At 44.0% G+C, this 23893-nt stretch overlaps 1 protein-coding gene across 1 annotated transcript in view; it reads left to right on the forward strand.

Moving 5' to 3' along the window:
• LOC143172921 (lipoxygenase homology domain-containing protein 1-like) overlaps positions 1 to 23893 on the forward strand; it is a 148831-nt gene that overhangs the window by 48358 nt on the left and 76580 nt on the right. Inside the window, exons 9-18 of the mRNA XM_076362807.1 lie at positions 715 to 850; positions 3873 to 4033; positions 5048 to 5134; positions 7526 to 7661; positions 9398 to 9552; positions 12705 to 12865; positions 19878 to 19954; positions 20801 to 20997; positions 21332 to 21524; positions 22356 to 22516. Coding sequence (XP_076218922.1) covers positions 715 to 850; positions 3873 to 4033; positions 5048 to 5134; positions 7526 to 7661; positions 9398 to 9552; positions 12705 to 12865; positions 19878 to 19954; positions 20801 to 20997; positions 21332 to 21524; positions 22356 to 22516 — 1464 coding nt within the window. The remainder of the gene's footprint in view (positions 1 to 714; positions 851 to 3872; positions 4034 to 5047; positions 5135 to 7525; positions 7662 to 9397; positions 9553 to 12704; positions 12866 to 19877; positions 19955 to 20800; positions 20998 to 21331; positions 21525 to 22355; positions 22517 to 23893) is intronic.

Raw genomic sequence — 23893 nt, forward strand, 5'->3', positions numbered from 1 at the left:
GCCCCTTTGCAGTCACAAAGATAGAGTTTATTGTTTGCTCAGCGCCAGAAGCACCTTCAGATGTTCATTCAGCTGAGCATTTAAAAGTTATCATCTATACTCAGAATTTCCTGAAGCTTTTAGATGCTGCTTTGGAGCTCAGTAAAAAAAGTGGCTGACCACAGCTGTTACTGGGAGGTAGCGGAGCAATATGTGATGTGAGATTGTGTACAAAATCAGCAGGAGCTAATGGGAGAGTGGAGAGGGAGGCAGCTGCCTACCCTGAAGCTGGGAGAAAATGCAGTTTTCCTGGAAAGCAAAATCAGCTTCGGATGTGGTTGAAGGCTTTTTGTGTCTTGTGTTTCCTGCAAAACCCTACTGTGCACTGGTGTGGTGCAGGGCATGTGCTGCACACTGACATGACGCTGACTCCTGCAGCCACACTGCCTGTTCCCGTTCCCTTCCCCTCGTGGTGTTTTACCTCTTCGTTGTTGACCCGTTTTGATGTACTTCTGGAAAAGTGGGAATAACAGGACAGATGGGTCCTAGCTATACTCCAAATTGGGCATCGTGCAACCAGTCCAGTTCATGTTGGTCCAGAAAACCTGATTTTGAGAGCAGGACCAAAATCTCCAGCTCTGTCTTTGCTTCAGTTACTTAAGTTTCCAGTATCAAGGTCCTGTGAGCTGCCAGTAACAGAATATTCAAACTCACGTTCCCAGTTTCTTTTCCTAGGTGGTGGTTTACTGCCCATTCACTGGTATTGAGCAAACCTTCCCGTGTAGGAAATGGCTGGATGAAGATGAAGGAGATGGTCTCGTAGAACGGGAGCTCTACGAAATGATCTCCCTGCGCCAGAGAAGACTGAAAAGTAGGTACAAGTGCCCAGGAGGCTCCTGTGACCCCCCCCCACGCAACAGCACCCTGAGTGTCACCCATGCAACATGACATGGGTAGGCCCGTGGTCAAGTAGAGGCTCAAATGAATTGAGTCCTGCGTGAGTTTCAGCTTTGAACGTCCTGATTTAGGGAGTTTAAAATGAAACTTTTAAAATATTTTGAAGAATTGCACTCGTTTTCTTAAGGGAAGAAATTGGACCTGGCAACCTTCCTAAGTTCACTGGGCTTAGGGCTGCCTCAGCCGCCATCTCACCTTTGCAGACACGCCAGGTTATGTTTCTTATCACTACAGAAGCAAAGCTTTCCTGTTCCAGATGGAAACAAAACTTAAATATAATAAAAACACAAACCTGGGGAAAAACAGGAAGAAAAAACAAACTCTTCCCGCTAACTTCAACTTTTTTACTCTTGGCCTTAGAGAAAAACCAGCTCTTAGTCCTGTCCAGCTGCCAAACGTGCCTCCCGAGGCAGACGAGTGCCGCGTTTGAAGCCTCTTCTCTAGAGGGAGGCAATGGCACATGTTTGCTGCTCGGTGCTGCTTGGTGCCGTGCAGGGCAGCGTAACGGCATGTTCATCCATCCACACACGGCTCCAGCACCCAGCCTTGCTGGCTGGTTTTGCACCAAGCAAAACGGATCGCTGCCGTCTCGCCTGCGCCAGTGTGTATGTGTAAGCAGAATGTTTTAATTAGGATAATAGATACAGTTTAATCCGAATGCTTTGGGTGGGCTCCTGCTTAAAGAGCAGTTCATTTAAATAAGCTTTATCTAAATGTTAGTCAGTGTTATAACCACATTGCGCCTCTGACTCGGTCCATTTAACTAAAGCATCTGCAACCTTTAACCCTCTATTATCAGCTCTGATTGTTATTGACAGGCTAATTCCCCTGCTGCTGCAGCGCAGGAGATAGACAGAGAGCATTAGCCTTGAGAAATCTGTGACCTTTAGCTGCCAGATTATAGAAGCATAAGACTTGGAGTTAGAAAAGACCTATTATGGCATCTCGCCTATCTCCCCGTGCATATAGGACTGTCCCTTTCTGTAGAGCTGATCAAAGCTTGGTTCAACCTCACTTTGGGTATCCATGGTGAAATGGCTCCCTGTGCAGCGTTTGCAAGCTGTTCCCTCAGCAGATTGCAGCTCGACGTGTAGCTTGTATTTATTCTCAGTCTTTTTTTTTTATTCCCCCCCCCTCCCCCCCCCCCCCCCCCTTATCTTGAATGTTATCCTGGAAACTGTTGTGTCAGGTCTAGCCCTCCCTGATGTTTCTGCCCTGGGGAATATTTGCTCTGGTCCCGAGAATTTCCAAACTGCCTGGATCCCTCGATGCAAAGGAAGAGGAAACAGGGGAACATGCCCAGCGAGCCCTGGGAGGATGATGATGGGTATTTGGGGAAATGCCTGGGCTCCTCCGGCAGCTGCAGACCTAGCTCACCCACGTTTCTCCCTGTGTGGTTTCTCCCTGACAGCCCTCTATCAGCATTTAATTCTGTTACAAGTTCCCCTTTCCCCCTCCCTGCATGCATCACTCCTCCTTTCCTTCAGCAAGAGGTCAGGGAGGCCAAACCAGACAGATGAGAGAAGTCTCTGTTGTCTGAATTGCCCTTGCTCTTTTCCCCAGGGAGAGAAGGCTGCTGTATCACATGCCATACGCAAACTTGCCTTAGCTTCATTTCTGCTCAGATAAAACTTGCTGGTGCTTTTCAGCAGGGAGTGGCTATCAACATTTTGCATATTATTAAAATAAGGGCAAAACTTTTTCTAAAAGAGAGCTCCCTCTTCCTCCTCATTTTCTGAGTAGCTGTCGCCTCTTTTTTACAGTCAAATGCTGAGTAGGTCAGTAAAAATCTAATTTATATGCATGTCATCATATTTTTATATTCCATTCTGGGCTCTGAAGGTCAAGCCATGCTCATGTGGGCTCAGGCATACCGAAAGGGTTAGCAATTCTTTCATTAGGATTTGTTAATAATTCAGCTGATGTCTGAGTCAGGAAAGAAACCTGTTCCCTCTCCTGTAGGTGCTGCAAGGCCTGCAGAAGTGAAACATGTTATTATCAATAAAGAATGCATGAGGGGCTCTTTAGAGGAAATAACGTCACCTTTATATGTGCAACCATCCTCTGGTGTGAAAACCAATGTAAAGTTGCTGCAGGTGGATTGCTCTTACAGTTAAAATGTTGGGTAAAGACTTAAAAGAGAAAAATTTTGTAGCTTTGCCACGATCTTTGTGGCACAAACACACTTAGAGTAACACAAGTGCTAACTAAAGTCAGGTGGGATTTGGGCATTTAAATAATTTTAAAACTTCTGAAAAATATCTTTACATTGCTCTGAGCATGTTTGCCCCACACCACGCAGCCTGGCTAGAGATACCGGAATGGGCTCCGAGCCAGCCTATCCTGCAAAAGGCGTATCTGGGGTAACTGGTCCAGTCTCAGGAAGGCTCATTAGCTCAGGATGAAGTGATACATGGCTGCATCCATACTCCTCCTTGTTCCAGACACAGACCATCTGGAGCAAGTTTTAGGAGCTACCTGGACCTGCATTGCACCGTACGCAAGTAACTGGAGACTCTTTCTCATTGACAAAAAGAAAGCTGACAGTATTTCCCTGGCTTTAAAATGGTCTTTGAAGCTAGAGTTGGAGGTGTTGGAGAAGTATACTGAAACTACAGAGATGGAGCACGTCCCTGGATTACCCTGTTAGTAATGTATGACATAGAAGAATATGGTTCACCTGGAAAGTGGTGATTTATGGTTTTCCTCATTTTATTTTAAATGGAAACACAGAATCATATTTCCAGGCAATCTCATTCCTGTATGTCATGTAGCAGCTGATTATGTTTGTGCAAAAAAGGATAAAATGTCCTGGTCTTCTTTCATACCATCCTGCCCTCTCTACCACCCAGGGGAAAGAATGAGAATTATGTTTTTCACCAGGACACCTTTAAAAATGACTTTTTAAACAAAATGTCTTGAACCTTTCTTTGTAGAAAGCCCCTGGTCTCTGTGGATCTGGACAAGTGATATTAAGAATGCAGGGACAGATGCCACCATCTTCTTCCAGATTTACGGAGACAAGGGGAAGTCAGACGAGATGAAGCTGGACAACAATTCAGACAACTTTGAAACTGGACAAATTGACAAGTTCATGGTATGAATCTCGTGCTAGTGATAAATTTGGCATGGTATTGTTTTCCAGGACATTAGCTTCAGCCCTGTACAGAAAATCAGCAGCACGAGATCTTTACCTCACTAGATCCTTCTGAAGTGGAGGTGAAGTGACTCAGTTTGGTGGTGATGCAAATGATTTCCCCACCTATGGATATGGCTTGTCTTCTCCAAACAGGGCTTAGGCTGGTGTTCCTGGGTGCTCAGGTGGTGATGACTTCAAGTCATGGTGGTACTAAGTGCCACATCTCCTTTGTGGCTCCTGAAGCAGATAGTCTCCCCCTCAGGCACAGCCCCACTCATGTTTGTTATAGACTGCTCCACCCATTTAGACCATGCCTCTCTAAAGCTAATGATTTATCTATTTTTCCCCCCAGTGCCTAAGTGGTCATTAGCTATTTACAGGAGAATTAGCAGTGGTGTTTTCTCTCCTCAGTGATCTGGTCTTCAGCCTCCTTGGACGTGAGCCTCCACGAATATTTGGGGCTGAGCGCAACAGCATGTTGAGTTTGGAGGCTGGGGAGGGTCTTTTTGTGTTTAGGAACAAATATGTTTAAAAGTTAACTGGGGACTGGTCAGAGAAAAATTGAGAAACAGAGGATTTTAAGGCATGGCTGTAGCAAAAACATTTACCCCGTTTTCACCAGCAGCTGTAGATACCTTCTGGAGGAAACGTGGTTGTGCTTCGCAGACCGTGTTTGAGAAAGAGCTGAAGCTTGAGAATTGGCCTTAGTTCTTACTGGGAGGAATGGTTTCAAGGAACTCTCATGATCAAAAATGTTTGGATTCAAATTATATGTTCTCCTCCCCTGAAAGAGAGGCATCAAGCTATCTTTGCGGAGTAGGGTTTATTAATTTTAAAGAACATAATTGGTTTTTTAACTTTAGTATTTGACCCCTCTCTGATTTGTCTCTTAAAAGATTTTCAGAGGTGTCCTTTGTGTGCATGCTTTGCTGACCTACAGAAATAATGTTGGGGTTTTTTTCCCCTCTGTAGATCGAGCTGCCTGATTTGGGCACATTTTACAAGCTTCGGATATGGCACGAGAAAAGAAATCCCTTCGCTGGCTGGCATCTGAATAAGGTGAGAGGACAGCAAGGGAAGGTAGAGCTGAAAAGCCAGGCTGGTCGCAGAGGTGTGCAGTGTCAGCCCTGGGTCACTGCGTTCCCCAGCTGGCAGCTGAGTTTGATGTGCAGTGGTCAGAGGTGCCTCCCTTTACAGACGGTGCTGGCCGAGGGGTGGAACTGGAAATCCTACACGAAAAATGGGATGTGAAGAGAGCACATTGTAGCGTTTGCAAAAATGTGTGGGGAGAGAAAGATTCACTGTGTGGTTTTTTTGGAGGAAATTCCATCTCCTTCCTGTCCCTCTCGGTTCAGCCCAGCTATGTATGGGAAATAAGAGCAGTGGGAAATGGCAGCTGCCAACAGCCCAGATCGACGGTGAAAAGCACGTTTCCCCATCCTGCCAGCGTCAGACCACCGTAGTCCCCCCTCACTGCTTCTGGCGGGGGTCCCCTGCTCTTCTAGACATCATTACTGCACAGAGAGGCAAACCCACTCCTTCTATGGCCTATTTAGGCTGGTCATAGCAAAAAACTGATTATGGTAGAGACCTATTGTACGGTGGAGCATAACCTTCCCTGAAATGCTGACAACCCTGTTGCAGGAGGTGGACACTTGCAGACTGGAGAAGCCTGTGGAGACTTTGCAGGCGAGAGCAGCACCGTGCTGTTTGGGAGATAAAAAGGGTGATCTGCTTGGTTTTCAGTCACATGTCCTCTGTTCTACCAGCAATGATTACCGTGCTGTCATCCCTCACCTGGGTCTGCAAGGCGGCAAGTTCATCTCTAAGCTTCACCCATACTCCTGCAGAGCTTGGAAGACATTCTCTGCACTTAACAGGACATACACTTTGCTGCGCAGCCATAAAGAACTGTGATGATAAATCCCAATTTACCACTTAGAGATTTTTCTCGCGTGCCTCTAATGTGCTTTGACAGATTCTGCTCTCCTGCATTGTCAGGGAGCTGAGAAAGCATACGCAGCCAAACACCTCTCCAGTGGGGAAAGGGCATCAAGTACTGCTTTGTTCACCATATAGCGGGAGAAGGTGTCTGGCTGTGGTCTTTATCAAAAAGAAAGCACTGGTCAGACTTTGGGCCACTGCAATCATCTCTATTAGTTTGTTCACAGATGGTGAGCAAAGAATGCTTAGACCTTCCATAGCTGTACATTTCCCTGGGGTATCCTCTTTTCCTGCACAGAAATTGTGTTCAGGGAGGACAAGAGGGATCTGACAGTGTGTCTAGGATTCACCTTGGGCCAAACTGTCTAAGCAAACCTGGTGAAGATGCATGAAATCAATCTGCCCGTATACAGCCAGTCTGAAGTTTTCTGGATGCATCAGGCTCGTGGCGCGTGAATCCCATCTCTTCTGCATCCATTTTAGCATCTAGGAACTCCGATGAAGCCTTAACGATGCTTTGTTCCAGTCTTTACACATTTCATGCCAGGCTTGCTTCATGTCAGGGCAGGCTTCCATTTTCTATTACACGAACGCAAGAACAGCCATACTGGTCTGGCCAAAAGTCCATCTAGCCCAACAACCTCTCTCCTGTGTCACATAAGTGCATGATTAGAGAACAGTAAGAAAAGGACAAGCATTATGATACTTCCCCCTAATATTCTTCCAGCTTTCAGCTATTTCCAGTTGGAGACTTACTTCCTGAACAGATCTACTAAATACGAAGCATTTAGTAGGTTTCTCTTCCATTTATTTGTTTAAAAGTTCCAGTCTCCCCTTGAACAATCAAACTTTTAGTGACCATAACAGCGTTTGGCAAGGACTTCACAGGTTGACTGTGTCCTTTTGTTTGCTTTGAACCTCGGTCTACAAGCATCATTTGATGCCCTGTATTTCTCATAGCAGAAGGGTGAATAGTTGACCCCCCTCTGCCTTCTCCATGCCACCTGTGATGTTGTAGTCCATCACACCCTCTCTTTACCTGCTTCTCCAGCCATCTGCAGAGCCCCACCTTATTTGCTCATTACTCCTTTGGAAGCTACTGCAGATCTTTGATCATTCTTGTTGCCGTTTTCTGAGTGTTTTCTAAATGTGCCATGCACTGGTTTTGAGCTGCAGGGACCAGCAGTGCAAGAGCCAGCCACAGTTTGCTCTGTGAATTTGTACAGTGGCATATGACGAGCAATTACTAAGAGCCACGGTATCCATCAAAACTTTCACAACACCGTGGAGCAATTGGAGAAAGGGGGAATGAAAAGTCATCAGCTATGACAGACTTTGCTCCGTGCATCGCTGCGGTGTGTGAATCTGAGTGATGGTCTCGTTATTAATGTGTGTTATTTCTCTGCTGCTACCTACTCTTGCTTCTCAGGCAAAAAACCTGTCAGGAGCTTGTTGCTTTTTTGTCTTCAAGCCTCTGAACTCATGCAGTGTTTTGATTTAATGAAGGTAACTCTGCTGAAAACGCTGACAAAAGAAAAATACTCGTTCAACTGCGGCCGCTGGCTAGATATAAATGAAGACGACAATGAGATCGTGCGGGAGCTCCCTGCAGAGGGATCTCTAGTGACTGAAGTCATGCCAGGTGAGAGCCACGGGCTCCATGCAGGGGCTCGCTTAGGACCTGAATAGAAAGAAACCCTCTTTGTGTAAGGGATGCATAGGCAGACCGATGCAATTCAATTATCTTCTCTTTCTGGCACTTTCTCTCTGCAGTATTTTCTGTGTACATCATTAGCTGCATGAAGCCTCAGAAATCCCAGGCTCTTATTCTGAGCAGATTTCTCTGTGGTGGGAGATGGGAGAGATCTGGCCACAGCACAATTGTTTCCAGAGCTATTTTTTTTTTTTTTTTTCCCCAAACTTGTATTTTTTCCAGTCTTCCTTAAAATGTGAAATGCCAGGTTTAAAGAGACGTTTATGGAAAGCAAGCTTAGCTGAAATGCAATCTAAACTTTAACAACCATTTTTGGGCTTTAAAGTTTTATTTAATTATGAGCACATTTATTCAGCTATATGTATAAATGTACACGAAGTTGCACAGAACAGTTGTGCAGGAGCATAGGCGCTTTTCAGTACGTGTGAGCAATCCGAACTATTTATTGGGTTAACTATGCTTGAACTGGAGATTTAATTAAGGAAGGCTGCAGAACTTTGCGTTGGCTTCCTGAAGTGGTCACTTCTGTCTTGACCCAGTGTCACAAGAACTAAATGTACTTGGAGGGAGAATTTTGGAGAGCAGAATATCTCAAGGTGGCCATTGGGATTTCTCTTATTTCCACCAAAGCACCCAATCGGGCTCCACACTCTGTAGACCACGAGTCCTGTTCTCTGAAACTTCCGATGAACTCAGTGATCTGCATGCAGCTGAGCAGTTCCTCAGAAGGGGAAGAGTAATTGTAATTGCAGATGTTATTAAAATGTAAATAAACCTGGTTTTGAAAAGTATTTTTAATCAACTGTGGAGAGGGCTGCTTGAGTTCAAATGCAGGCACTTTCCCGTGAGGAGCAGTTGTGCTGAGCAGAGGCGTGTTGGGCTTGCAGGCGGGTTTCGGAGGGAGGGTGGGAGCATTGCTTCTTGTCTTCTCCCGATGCTGGACAAAAAGGTCTCTCTCTCTTGGAGGTTGGTCTATGGGCTGGTTCTTCGTTGTGAAATTTCTTCTGGAAATCTTTCACCCAATGGAATGGGAGGGCAGAGAGGAGGGCAGGGTGCGGGGAGGAAGGTTGCAGCTCAAAATCCATCCAGCAAAATCCTGAATAAAGATTTCAAAGGTGACAAGGAGGCAAGACACGATCCAACCTCCTGCACTATGAGGGTCCCAAGGAGATGGGGCCAACTGGGCTTGTCCTGCCCCATAAAGCCAACATGAAGAGCCTGTTCTTCAGATCCCTGAGCGCTCAGCCCTGTTTAACTCTTTTTGTCTGCCTGCCATGCCCCTGGATGCTGAAAATGATGTTTTCCCCAAACACATTGTTATAAGGTCTTCTGTCACCAGGACGCTGTTGGGAAGGCAGGAGGGGAGGTAGGAGGGCTGGGGCCCCGAGAAGGCTATGCACTCCAATTCATGAAGTTTTACCCGAAGGGGACGGCATTTTTGTGTCCTTCTTTGGAGGGGTTTTATGGGTTTTCAGGCCTTCCTATTTTGGCTTTTTTTCTTTTCCCAGTGATAACATGGAAGTGTAAAAGTCAATACATCAGCAGAAGTACCAGCTGGAAGTATGAACACTTAAAATTAATTGCAAGTCTGTGGAAAATGCAGTAAATTTAAATGGCAATTAATCGTGTTGCTGAAATTGTTTTATTAATTTATATCTCCACAGTGATAAAATACCGGGTGACAGTTTGCACTGGGACGGTAAGTGGGAGCGGCACAGATGCCAACGTCTTTGTCTGCCTCATCGGCGATCAGGGAGACACGGGAGAGCGCATCCTCTACAACTGCATCAACACTGTCAATAAATTTGAAAAAGGCAACGTAAGTTCACACGGCAGCTCCTTAAGATGGGTTTTAAAGTGTGTGATGGTTTGTAGATTTTTTTGTTGTTGTTGTTGTTGTTGAGATGTGTATTTGTAAACTTGGCTGATTTCCTTGCCAGTTTGGGCTGGGGCAGTAGGGAGAAATAAATCATCTCCACAGAGCATCATAACAGGTTGCAGCTGGAGGCAGGTTTAGGTCAGGGACAGTGTGCCCTTGCTTGACATTGGTATGTTCATAAAAGAGTCTCCTGGTTTGCTGCCGAACTAAGTACTGACTGTTGAAATTGCATCTTTGCATGGGGGAAGGCTTCCAGGAAACCTGTTCATGTTCCAAGACCCTCCATCTAACATGGCAAAAATTTGGCTCCCGGGGCAAAGGAAGAAAAAGCAACTTATTTAATGTGAAAATCAGAACCGAAAGCCTAGCGTGTTTCCTTTATATTTCCTCCAGTCTCCCCTCCACCACGATGCACTCAATTTTTGTGTCTTATTTTCAATCTGGTTTTCATCATGTTTTTGTGTGCCTGTGTCTGGAATGGAGGGGGGTGGAAATGGCCTGAACTGAAGACAGAGCTTGTTCCCTGGGAAGCTGGAGATAATGAAAAGGTCAAACTGTAGTTAAAGCCCTTGTAGGATTAACAAGCAAATAGTGTGCTGATCTGATCTATGGGGTCAACCTACTTAATATATATTCAATTATAAGGCACATTTTGGATCTCTGGGGTCCAACTTAGACTGGTAAAATGTAATCAGTATCTCCTGGAGGAGATTTTGAGAATCTGATCACAGAACTCTGCAGATTTCCCATCTTTTGTGTCATTATTTGATTGAAGATTCGGAATGGAAAGCAAAATGAGGATAAAAGAAGGTAATGTTTTCAAAACTGACCGTTGAATTTAGGTTTCTGAAATAGCATTAGCACATTGGATTTGCCTTTGAGCATCCAGAATTTCCAATTCTTCACTGAAATCACTGAGTTTTTTAGACTTTAAAAGAACTTTCATCAAGGTTTTCTTGTGCCTGTAAGACCTGTCCATGGAAACACGTGGCATTTACATAGTGTGAAAGTTCGTTCTGCTTCTAAATGATATAAAGGTTTGCAGACATGGACATTGCAAACATCTTATTTTTGCCTATGCACTTACATTATAGATTTTTTTATTTTTAAAAGGTAGGCCCAAGCTGTAAAGGGCAGCATTTTGTCATTTGGTGAAGTCTAGTTTTGTCAAAATGGTAGCAAAATGACTCATGGTTTGGTGGTGGTTTGAAGACTTGTTTCAATGGAGTTCCAAAGAAAGATGCTTGATTCACAGAAGATACAAATATTTTCAACACAGATGATGACTATTTTATTTTTATTCCCAAGAATGAGTTATAGGGTAACTTGCATGAAAGGGGGGGGCGGGGGAAAAGGAAAAATAATTTTGGAAATCAATTCATGTGATTAATAGTATCCAGATGATATAAACCGAACTGGAATCTGTTAATGGAAAACTGCTCTCTTGGCTTGAGGAGCTGAAAGCTGGTGAATGAATTGGAAGCCGTTTAAGGATTGATCCTGACAAACTTAGAGCTCGTATATTCAAGAGACTGAATGAGTATATCTACACTGATTAACTCAGATACCCTGTTAAAAGAAATGTAGCTAAGTCACTGCGGTCTCTAATCTACAGCCACTTAAACCAATAGTACCTTGATTACCAATTTAACTTGAAAAGTTTGCCTGCAGATGCAAACTAACAGCTTGTATAGAAGGTAAAATTTAAAGATGTCTCTAAATTAGGTGTTTACCCTGCTGTGGTTCCAGTTAGTTACTTACTCATTAATTTATATCAGCCGTTAATAAGTAAGTTGAACATCAGGCCTAATGAATTAGACTTTATTGACTTAGACTGACTCAGTGAGGTTTTGATACCTTAAATCCCCAATTCAACAGTTTTGAGTATGTAAGTAACACTTGTTCATGTATGTAAGCCCATCATTAACACTTAAACCAGTTTAGTTGTTTAGTTGTCTTTATTTTAAAGGTCTGTTTGGAGTCCTGAATGATGGAAAAATTATGATTTTTTTAATAAATTTAAATATTTAAATAAATATTGCCTTGCCACCACGCTTTCTGGGAGCTAGCTGGATATATACTACCACCATATGTGCTTCACGGGCTTTTGGGAGATGAAGAACGGATGAATCGCAGTGTTTGGTTAGCTTTCTCTTACCTAGTGAGGCATCTCAGTGAGATGGCAACCACAGCAGTCATCTCTGTCTGTTGGGCTATATGCTTCAGATACGCTGCGTGTTTACACACAGTATTTACCACGCATGTGTGTGCGTCTGTACACGTACCATGGAAACTTGTCTGGCCTGATTCCCGGAGGAGTAACTCGCTCTTAATACATCTCTCTTCCTTCAGCCATCGGGAACTGCTGCCGCCGGTACGCCTTTGGGTAACAGGGCTCTGGTCTTGAGGGGCCATCGCTTGGGCTAATCTGTAGGTTGGTGATTTGAGCCCTTTTCCAGGGAAAAAAAAAAAAAAAAAGACTCAAAATTCATGTCTCTTGTGGCGTATTAGGGGTATTTAGCTGCTGGGTTAGGTTCGCACCAATCTCTGAACACAACTCATGGAGCAGCTGGAAATACCCCTGTGCAGCCATGCCCGGTGCTTGCATGCCAGGAAATGGCTGGGGTTAAATTGTGCGCAGTAGTCCCCGTCTGAATTTAACGTGGGGTAATGTATGTCTTTGAACTGTACCTCTAAATACCTCTGTGGATTTGGTCTGAAGTGACCTGCCCCGGGTTGCCCAGAAAGCGGATGTCTGTGCAGGGGTTTGAACTTGGATTTCCTGCCTCTCTGTATGAACTTCTTAAAAAATCAAATTACTTTTCTTTTTTACAGTTGTGGAGGACATGCAATGATGTGGGAGATTTAAAATGCTGGCAGATCATATATTTGTAAATCTAATGTTATACATCTAGCACAAATATTCAAGCTTTCATTCTTTGGTAAATTAATTCGTACTTTGTCCTTCACCTTGTGAAGAATTATCTTGCAGCATGCTGATGATTTTCGTTTGATCGCAATAATAAATTTGGTTGGTTTGTTTGTTTTTAAGGAGAAATATTGCCTTACCTTTTTTCTTTTCCTTCTCAAAGGCTGATGAATTCTTCGTTGAAGCGGTAACGCTGAAGCAGGTGAGGAGGGTGAGGATAGGGCATGATGGCAAAGGAGGAAGCAGTGGCTGGTACCTTGCCAAAGTGATAGTGAGGGAAGAAGGACAGCCAGAAAGCGAGGCTGTGGAATTCCCCTGCTACAGGTACTGGAAACAATGCTTGCAAATTATGCCTCCATCTATGCATTTGCCAGACTTTGAAGAGCCTAGCTATTGTTCCAAGACTGGAATTTTCTGAGCAGAGCTTAATCCTTTTTATTTATTCATTCATTTATTTCTGCTAAGCCCGAAAGCAAAGAGTGTGGATTGGGAGGTTTAAGATACGGTTAACTCCCCTTGCCAAACGAACAGCAATCTGAATTGTGAACTTCTCAGCAATTAGCTTAGTAATACAGAGAATTTCCAAAAGGTAAAAATGCAACCTTCCAGTACCACATCCAGTGTCACTGCAATTGCCTGCTGCAGAAACACGCTCTGCAATCTGCTGCAATCTGCTAGTTTTATCGCATGTGTGGGACGAGGTTCTGGTCACTCACATGCACATCCCATCTTTCCAGGAGCAATGGGATGCTATTTTTGTGTTGGGAGAATGCAAAATTGTTATGCCGCCATCTTGAGAGCTCCTTGCATGAAGGGAAATGCATATCATGCAGACAGAGATAGTGGTAGAGCAAAGGGATGTAACTTACCCCTATGGGTGGGTTATAAGTGTATTCTTCTCTTTCCTAGACAATCAAGTGGCCAAAAGAAATGTGCTGTACTGAGGCTGCCCACGGGGAATGAGATGCACCATCTGTCCTGGCACTAACTAGGGTCTGCCTCAACATCACAGCACGAACTAGAGAGAACTGAGTGAAAACATGAGAGACTAACTTCAGTGTAGTTCAGTGCCCTGTAAAGTCCCGCTTGCCCTCTTGGGATGTTCACCCTGTGAGATGGAAGTCCACTGAGCTCCACTTAACAACATCAAGTACCCATTCTAAAAAGTCATCTCCTGGGGGACAAGTGGAATTGTAAAACGCACACACAATTATTTTTAAATTGCAAACAAAGGTAAAACCGCTAAGCTGGTTACTTCTCTCTTGTCACTGTAAATCAGGAAGAACTCCACGATCATGAAGGGAGTCAGCCAAATACAAAACAAGAGCCAGCCCCAGCCTCTCTGCATTGCTAAAGCCACGTCACATCAGAGAGCGAACTCACTGGGGAGACAGCATGGAGCAGCAGATGCAATGTCATCTTGGTTGTGAAAAGCAAGCCAGTCTCTCCCTTTTCAAAGAACAAACCATCATGTTGTCATTGCTGCCTTTTGATACATATTTAACAACCATATGTTTTACTGAGTTAAGCAGGCAAGCGAGACGGGTTTTTACTTGGACATGAAGTGTCCACGTGAAGAGCTGTTTCGCTCAGACTCCTCAGAGATATTTCTGTGTCTAACTGCACTATGCAGCTGGCTCATTTTAAAGATTTCCTTTTGAATTGTCTCCTTACTTGACTGTATAACTGGGTGTCTTCCCTCAGCTTGGAGTGATGACCCCCCTCCCCTGAGGTTTACACCTGTGGGTCAGAAGCATCAGAGTCCATGGGGCATTCCCCTCAGGCCAGGGACTGAAAAAAGAGGGAGAAAAAACCCCAAGACCTTATCCCCAAAATATTAATAGGGTGCATTCAGGCTTCAAGTCACAAGTGATGGAATTCCACTCTTGCCTTTCTTAATGTCTCTTTTTCCAAGTGATATCAGCGTTGTTCGTGCAGCTTTGTTTGCTGTCCTTGTGCCAGCATTATCTCTTCCTCTCAGATTGAGAAGGTAACATGACTGATCACCTCCAAACACAGGGACAGCTGCTCCCTCTCACTATCTTTGATGCTTATGTCTCTTGAGAGACCGGGGCATCATCGCAGTATACGGGTGTCGTCATGGAGGCTGGAGATATCTGAGGGCAAAGGTGCTCACCCACTGCATCCTCCATGTGAGGGATAAACATCTCCATGACCTGCAGCGTTTGGATGTTCCCCTCCAGTCCTGTAGGCCAAGGACAGCTTATGTCCTCGCTGCTTGGGCAGGTGCTCAGAGAGGCCTGCTTCACCTGCTTCTTCAGAGCCAAGATGTTGAAGAAGACTCGGCCAAGAAGAGTGGCCTTCTTTTAGTGAGCCAATGCAAGCGAGGTTAGTTAGACACTCCATCTGGGGGACACCAGGGAAGCTTCTGTTTCTGCTTGGCCAACCTGTGGCCAGCCAGTGGACATGCTGATGTTCTCATTGCCTTCATCTCCAAGACCTGATTAACTTCCACTCTTCTACACAGCACAACTGCATGGTCTGGAGAAAACAACTTCTGCTGCTGCGTCCTTATTGAAAGCTACTCCATTGACTTTCTGCTGCTTAGCTGCTACTGTGAGACAGCTAGAGGACAAAATGCCTTCCAGCAGAAACACATCTCACCCGTGTAGAAGGCTTCACAGGCTTCTTACCTCTGTGAAAACTAGGCTGTACCAGCGTGTGGAGAGCAGATATTATAGCAAAGAGCTGGCTAACCAGCTTCCACTATAACGAATGTCTGTAGGATACCCTCATGGATCTTCATTGCATATAACTCCTTGAAGTCTCTGTTCTTGTTATTTACATTTTCATATACACGGCTATGTTTTGTCTTTTAATTTGAAAGCTTTTTTATGACTCTATAGGAACATCTATTATCTAATAGTCACAAGAGCTCTATGAGAAGAACTGTCTGTGTTGTACAAGGGAGCCAGCAGAGATAAAGAGAAGCTAAGTGGATTAATTGTGAGTTTGTGTCAGATTCAGGAAGAGCATCGAGAAATAATGACTCCCAGGCCAGTGCTTTCAACTCTTAAAACAGTTGGCTGTAAAGGGAATAGCTTGTAGCTTTTCTTAGATTCAGAGATTTTTAAAGCGGTCATTTGATCTGTGCTTGCAAGAAGTAAATGCAAGTAACTTCTCCAAGCGTTATTTGCAGAATTACTAGTACGTCACTTGTATGCATTGCAGTACTATTCCTCCCTTATGACCACATGACATTATAATATACATGCTTTTAGGGACTGAACACTGACTCATTCAGTGGCACAACTGAACAATTTATATCTATTAATACCTGATGTGGTTTAGGTATTGCGATTATGAATACCGCTAGAAAGTTCAAAATGAAGGAGTTCACCTTTCGCCCCAGAACTGGAGCCAAACCTTTTAGAAGCTCAGAACTGAGTTCTTCAGATTTCATTTTCTCCTCAAGGCTCTGTGGAAGTCCAGGAATGGACTAGCTGACATTCTCTAAAATAGCCTATTTTTCATAATATTTATATCCCAGACAGAAATGAATTTTCAATCAGGCAAAGTCGTGAGTTCGTGATAGGATAGAATTTTATATGCTATAAATCATTACAGCTCCACTGAAATCTTCAATGATACTTCATTACATTTTTTTTTTCTAAGCATATGGACTGCACCATCCTAATTTTTCTCCAGCACAAACATAAGGGAACATTGTTAATTCTCTGAAGAACAACAGACAAACCATGAATGGGATGATGCACTAGGAGACTCCTGTGAAAGAGCTTTTATTCAGTCAAATGCCAAAAGTGTTCATCATACAAAGGATCCCGAGAAACCTCCTTTTGTTTCCTTAAAATAGACTGAAATGTCTATCTATTTTACACATATTTATACATCTAGGTTATATTTAAAGACACACACAAATACATATGTATCTCTGAATCTAACGGATGTAATAGTCATTCTAATTGCACACAGGCTACCATTTACTGGATTTCAAATGCTATATATGATGTCATACCATATTTATTTCCAGTGCTTCCCTGACTCTCTGATCCTCTAGAAGTTCTCTCTGAAGTGGCTTTCATGTCATATTTGTGTCTGCTTTGGGTTACTGGACATACAATATCTCTTTAGAACTAAGTATATAATACAGGACATGACTACACCCTTGCAAAACCCACAGTGGCATGTGAATTACATGCACTGAAATCGTATGGAAGCTCTGGTAAAACAAAAGATTTTGACAGGTCTTTTGTACTAGGAATATGATGGCACTATACTGAAAAATTCTATTTTCTGCAGCCTGGTGTGTTTATGATGTGCCAATCCATTTGTGTTCGGTGTAAGACTATAAACCCCTGGTTGCAATCTGCTGCTCAGTGATACGCTCTTGGAATTACATTGAAGTAAAATTAGGATATTGCAGTGTATGCGCTGAAGGGAAGGAACACAATGACATTGCTCATCCAAATACTTCCTCTGTCACTAGTTAAAGTCATCTTCTTGAGAAAATAGTGCTTCTGCCACTTCTGGCTATTCTCTTGGCTGAAACAAAGTAAGGAGCCTTAATCCACTTCTGCTGATAAACCTCCCTCTTCCTCTTCCAGTCCAAGACACACTCCTCTTGCCATCAGTAGGTGCCAACATTGGTAGAGGGAATTTCTTTGTCTAGGGGTGTGTCCTCCTCTTTGGATTAATTTTTCTTGTCCCCCCTCACTGCCAAAGCAGTTAGGATTTTCCATGCTTCACACAGAGATCTGTTTCTCGTGGGATGTATTTTCATCCTGCCACCTTGGCGCAGAAGCGGTTCACCCAGATTCATCCCACAATTCCCTAAAACATCAGCAATGGCAAAGGCGACGGAAAACAACAGCATGTACACTGGCAGCATAAACAGCAGCTTGCAGGACACAAAAACCAGCAGCAGGAAAGCAGAAGTGTGTCTACCTTGTGAGCTTCTGCCTTCCTGAAGGCCGTGCTGAATTCAGTGGTCCTGGGGTGGTGAAGTTCAGGCTTGAATTTTGTGGGTCCTCCCAGTTAACATCCATGTATGCAGAAGCATCTTGACTTTTGGGATGATGAGATCCCCTAGCCATTGGATACCTGTCCAAGGACGTGAATCCTGAGCCAGCATCAAGAACTACATGATACAAAGGTATTAAGGACCAGTTCTAACAGGTAAAAAAAATCCCCCAACCCCAAAACATCAATAAAGGCTTCCTTTCTTAAGACAACGTGATGTCTTGGCATGCTCCTCTTCTGCCCTCCTTGCACTCCACCCTTGCTCAGCTCTTGACATCAATTTCATGCTCTTCCCCACAGATTTTTCTGCTCCTCTATCCCTACTACACCTCTCAGCCTCCACTGAGGCACACCACCACACCTGGTGCCCTCACATGGTGTTTGTGTGATCATCACATGTTCACGTGTTCATCACCTTCATGCTGACCCCCTTAGCTTTTAGCCCTTTTCAAGCCACCCGCACATGGCCACCTGCTTTACAGAGTGAAAGGGAAGAATACGGGGTAGACTGCATACCCGACAACCCACCAAAGCTTAGAGGGGAGCTGGGAGTGGAGATGTGTGTCTTTGTGGTGGGGCTGTATGCGCCTCTTTTGCATGGGAGCTTTGCTGCTAATGCTTCTGGGACCAACCGGCTTCAGCTCATGTTTGGATTTCTCTCCCAGTGCTGGTTTTCTGCACGGTTTCTTTGTGCTTATTGTTTTCTTGTGCGTGGGAAGGGAGAGGAGACTAAAAAGATAACCTTCCTTCAGATGGATGGAACAGAGACCTATCGCCCTTGGTCTTCCAAAATATTTGGTTACTTCTTGGTCACCATGGCGAGCCCAACTGGTCATGACAGTAAGCTGTGCTGGCTTATTACCAGTGAGATACCATAGGTTTGATCCAGCTCTCTGTGGGCGTTTGTTCATGTCCCCACATCCCTGTTATGAGGGTCGTTTGCTGGTTTCCATGTGTGCCGGCTCATCAGCAAAATCAAAGGTGGAAACTTAAACGGCAAGTGAGCTCCCCTCCTTTTTGGTGTGAGGGTCAGCCAAGGAGAGCACACATGGCACGGCGACATTGCAGGAAGCTTGCAGGACATCTGCGCTGCATGTGTTTGTGCAGAAGCAGGTCTTCTACGGTCTGGTGTCATTCACATAGCTGTGTGGCCGCCTTTAAAAAGAAACAGTTTCTGGGGATTTGTTTTTCTCTTTCTAGTTCTGGGAATTGTTATAGCAATTTAAATACCCTGCGTGACCTGCCAGAGCTTGCTCACTTGTCCTTCGTTCACTCCCGCTGGTTTTAAGCAGTATTTTTAACTGCAAAAGATGATGCTGCAGATAGCTGCGTACCTGGGAACAATGGACTTTCTGGGAACTGTGCCCGCTCTCACGACACAATGTTCGGGGACTGAAATGGCCCCAGTGCACCGCTGTGGGAAACCTGACCTTAAGCAGATGCTTACAGGAATATCCCGAGTGCTGCAACAGTCTGGATTTGAAGTGGAAAGTGAGAAACCTCTGCCAGGGCCCTTGCTGTTGTTGTGCAATGGTTGCTGTGTGGTGTATGATGGGGTTGGGGCTGTAATTCCTTCATCCCTGGGGCTGAAGGAGCAGCTGTGAAGATTACCAGGTTGGCAATTGGTTCCCTTCAATTTTCCTTTCAGATTTTTTTCCCTTGAGATCATGCTACATTTTGCTTTGTGCCCGGCTCTTCTTCTCAATTAGTGCAGTTGGATCATTAGATTAATGTTGAGAAACAGAGGAAATCCTTCCTTTTGCTGGTGCCAACTGCCTCCACACAGTCAGCCCTGAAAATGGGAACAACATAGTTCATCCCCTTCCTGGTGGAGAAAAAAGGGGTTATATACTTATCTGTAAGGAAGAGAGAAGTGATGATAAACTAGAGTAAGCAAACACTGAAAAAAAAAAAAAGGGTTTTTTTTAATAACTTAGATGCTATAAAGGTTGTAATCAAGGCAGCTAGTAATAAAAGCTGCAAGTATTTCTGGTCAATGAAGGTCAATGCTTTCAGAAGACCGAGACTGCCCATCTACAGGAATAACTTGTGGCTATGGAGTTTGTGCTTTCCAGACAGATGGACATCACAGCAGATGCTTATCTACTGCGAGCAGGGCTCTCATGATCTCTCTTCCTGGAAGAACGGAGGTTTAAAGTGTGACTGCCGTAGGGTCTGGTCAAGCTCCTGCAAAGTTAACAGAGATACAGAGCCCTGTAAAAATATCTTTTTGACTATGGTGTGGATTTTTACTATGTGTGGAGCCAGCCTAGATTTTGAAAGGTCTAATAGGTCCTGATTATTCAAAGATAACTTACTTCTGTTTGTAAACCAGATGGCTTGACAAAAATGAGGATGACGGTCAGATTGTCCGAGAATTAGTGCCCGCTGGGGAGTCACCGATGTTAAAAAGTGAGTTTAGCTTGGAAAAAAGAAGGGCTGGGTTTGAGCTGTGTATGCACGTATTTACTTGCTTTATCCTACTTAATGATTCATGTCGGTTCAATGTAAATCTGCTGGGCTTTTTTTGCCATTCTTATGCAAGATGCTGCAGTAGGTCACTCGGGGGAAAATGCCTCTGACCTTTAAATCCTAGTTTATGAATGGGATTAATTTGCATAAAAGAGAATAATTGCAACATTATATATGTAGAAAGAAACTTTGATTTTTAATGTCAGGATTTGTTTAATAATTGCTTTCTTGTATAGCTTTCTCTGAAGGATCTTGAATTGCCACTGCTTTAGTAGAGTAAATTCCATCAAATAACATTGTGTTCCCAGAAGAAAATCACCAAAAATATTACATTGGCCTTTTCTGGAGAACCAGGGCTCCAATACTACAATTTTCTTTAGAAAACAGCGTTTACAGAGCTCAGGCTGAGATGCTTTTTGTTTTGTTTTAGAAAAAAAGTCAAAGCTATTGAATTAAATTGTAAGTATAAAAAAAGTGAAATCACCTCACTTGCCTAAGCTCATTTTTATGGCTTGGTAATCATCTAACAGTGAGAGGGAGGAGTACAGAATATTTTCTGCTTATTAGTGTAACTGTTGCATTTCTTATGTTTCGGTGAATAACTCCAAGGTGTGATGGCTTTTCCAGTGTGGCCCTAAGATGCTGGATGCGTGAATGGAGAAGCAAAGTCCTTTCTCTGTCTGTAGCTGCAGCCCCCCTCCTTATATCTGTTTGAAGCCAACTGCCTGGCTGAGCACTGGAAATGCCACTCACATGTCTGTATTTTGTACATTGATCCCACTTTAGATGTCAGTTATCACATCAGCGTGAAGACGGGAGATATCCCAGGTGCCAGCTCAGACTCCAAAGTTTCCATCAAACTCTACGGTGAAAAAGCAGACTCCAGCAAAGAGGCTCTCTTAGTCTCTGATAATGATCTAGGCAATTATTTTGAACGTGGTCGAGTGGATGAGTTTACTCTAGATACGATGGACATCGGGGAGGTAAGAATTAATTGCAGGTGGTTCTGTGCTTCGTGCAAGCGGCTGAATTCAGAATCAATAGATAGCTAAAGATTGAATGTGATGTACGAATCTCCGACCTTTGCATTGGAGATTAAGGAACGCATTTTGTATAGACTATACGTCGGCAGTCTAGCGTACGTGCTGGCATGTGAAGAGTGTGTTTTAAGTTTATAGTTAAATACATATATAAATGATTTACATGAACATGGTGTAAGAACAAGGTGCCAGGGGAAGGAGGTTTTTATATATTAAGTAAATTCTGTTGTGTTGGGGTTTTTTTCTGTCCTCTTGGTTTTTGTTTGCTTTTTAAAAGATCAACCGAATACTGATCGGACATGATAACGTGGGTCTCCGGTCTGGCTGGTTCCTGGCCAGCGTCCAGATCACGGTTCCAGTCCAGGGAAGGCAGTACATGTTCCCCTGCAACCGATGGCTCGACAAAGATGAGGCTGATGGCAGGGTGGAGGTGGAGGTCTACCCAAGTGAGATTGTGCCTACTGAGAAATGTGAGATAAAAGACATTGAGAAATGTGTGGGTTTTTTATAGCTAGGACTAAATTTGTATTACTAGCATTCTTAAAGGACCAGGACACCACTGTGTTGGACACCAAAACCAAAAAGTCCCTGTCCCAAAGAACTTATGTTGGTGAGGAAAGTAAATTATTCTGCTGTTTGTTTTTGTTTCTAAAACTGTTGGAAAAACATTACTGAGTTTTCCACCTTAAATTCCTGAGATCGTATGAAAAATGTACGTCCTGGGCAGTGTAACACAGCACAACGTGCTGTGCCTCTTCATTACAATACCAGTGGGTTCTGCTTTTTTCACATTTACCTGCCCCAGTCCTGCAGAAGCACATGTCCTGTCTTGCTTGTATTACCCCATTGCCTGGAAAAGATAGGCTGTTTGATAAATAACGACCAAATCCCTACTGTCTATTTGACTTTTATCAGTAGATTTGTTTTCTTTTAAGGCTATGGTTAAAATTTGCCTTGGGATCCTGAGAAAAGATGTGTTTTTCCTCTGCTCTGTGTAACTCCCTCCCATTATTACATTAAGAAGATCATTTAACCACTCTATAGTTAATACTGAAATGAAATTCCCATTTAAGGCTCTATTTTACACCCCTCTGACACTGGCTTTATATTTGTAAAAGGGAAAACTATTAGGTTAGTCCTCAGTGAAGAGTTGTGTTATCTCACATTTGGTTTGGATAAGAGCAAATGGTTGGCTACGTGGTCATTTGTTAAGACAAGGTAATTAAATTTTGAACCTGAGCCCTCGGGAATGTTGTTATCTGAGCTTCTCTTCTGATTTATTTGCTTTATTTTTGGACTAGTGATAAACTACGAGGTGTCTGTAGTTACTGGAGACGTGCGGGCCGCAGGTACCAACGCTAAAGTCTTCATGCAGATTTATGGCGAGACTGGCAAAACTGAATTGATCATCTTAGAAAACAGATCAAACAACTTTGAACGGGGAGCCACAGATATCTTCAAGGTATGATGAAGGCAGTCGTTGCCACTTCTATGAGGGGAAAGGAATGACCAGCCAAAACTGAGACATCAACAGGCTAATTGGCCCAATCATACAAAACAATTGACTTTTTAACAAAATTGCCAGGTCTGTTGGTATCTGCTGTCCTCTATCCGTATTTTTGGGAGATTTCGTATTTCTTTTGGGAGGTTTTGTGTTTCGCGGAGTGACTTTCGTCTTCTGAGGGACTGGTAGCAAAGGTGTCATGGAAGAATATGGTCTAATAGCAGCATTTGTTTACCTTTACTTTCAAAAGGAGGTACTCATGTTAGATCTCAAAAGACCTTAAACTTACTTATATTTTGGGCCTGACCACATGTTATTGTCCCCATAAAAAGGGGGAAAAAAGAAACCCCATACAGAATATAAGGAATCCTGGCTTTGCCTGTGGTCACACACTCCTTTCGCCACTGGTACATGCTGTCAGCCCAACCCTGCAGAGGTTTCCCGCTGTAATTTCTGTGAACGTGTGAGTGCCCCATGGATTTTACTGCCTGCAGCACTAGTCCAGCGAGCAGTGCACAGTCACGGTGCTCAAGGTGTACAGCACACTCCTCCAGCTATCGGTCTGGCCAGCGTTTAGGTTTATACAGCAGAGTCCACACCTCTTTCTGAGCAACCCAACAGTAAGCAGAGTATTTGCAGGGATGAAAAGCCTCAGATATAACTCAGGTGTGTAAGCCAGGACCTGGCTAATCCAGCAAGAGGTCCTGGGCTGGCAAGGCTGAGCAGCGGGTGTGCACCACAGTGTGGTCGGGCATCCTCTCCTGAGTGGGGCCTGGCTACGTTGGAGTGCCATCCTTTTCTGGCTTGCTTGCTTGGGTTTTCTATCCAGAAAAACCAAGGTCTGGGGGAAAGGAATGTTCTTGCCCTGATGTGGGGTTCGAGCAAGGACAGGATGTGCTGTCAGGGCACGTCAGAGCCACATCCTTCTGTACTGAAGTAACTGCAGGAGACACCAATATCTGGACGGTAAAGCACAGATTCCAGATGGAAGCAGGATTTAAGGTACATCTGTCGTATGTGTTTACAGCACAAGGCTCAGCACAGCGGTGCCTAGGTCTCCTCATGAATTTGCAGTCCCACAGAGGTGGGATCCATCTCATCCCAGTTAAGCACCTACTTGGAGCTAGTCGTGGAAGCTCCCCTGAATCATCAAGACTGGGGTATCCTTCCCATTGTCACTGGCCAAATGGAGGTGCCTTTACTACAGTTTTGTAATGTGTATTTTTGAGATCAGTTCATCTCCTCCTGCCTCGGTTTCTTGCTTTATAGAATGGAGTTAGTGATGTTTATCCATTTTTAATGAGTTCTTTGGGATTTAAGATGACTAGCCACCTT

This window comes from Aptenodytes patagonicus, chromosome Z (genome assembly GCF_965638725.1).
Source record: "Aptenodytes patagonicus chromosome Z, bAptPat1.pri.cur, whole genome shotgun sequence".
In the NCBI taxonomy this organism is placed as follows: domain Eukaryota; kingdom Metazoa; phylum Chordata; class Aves; order Sphenisciformes; family Spheniscidae; genus Aptenodytes; species Aptenodytes patagonicus.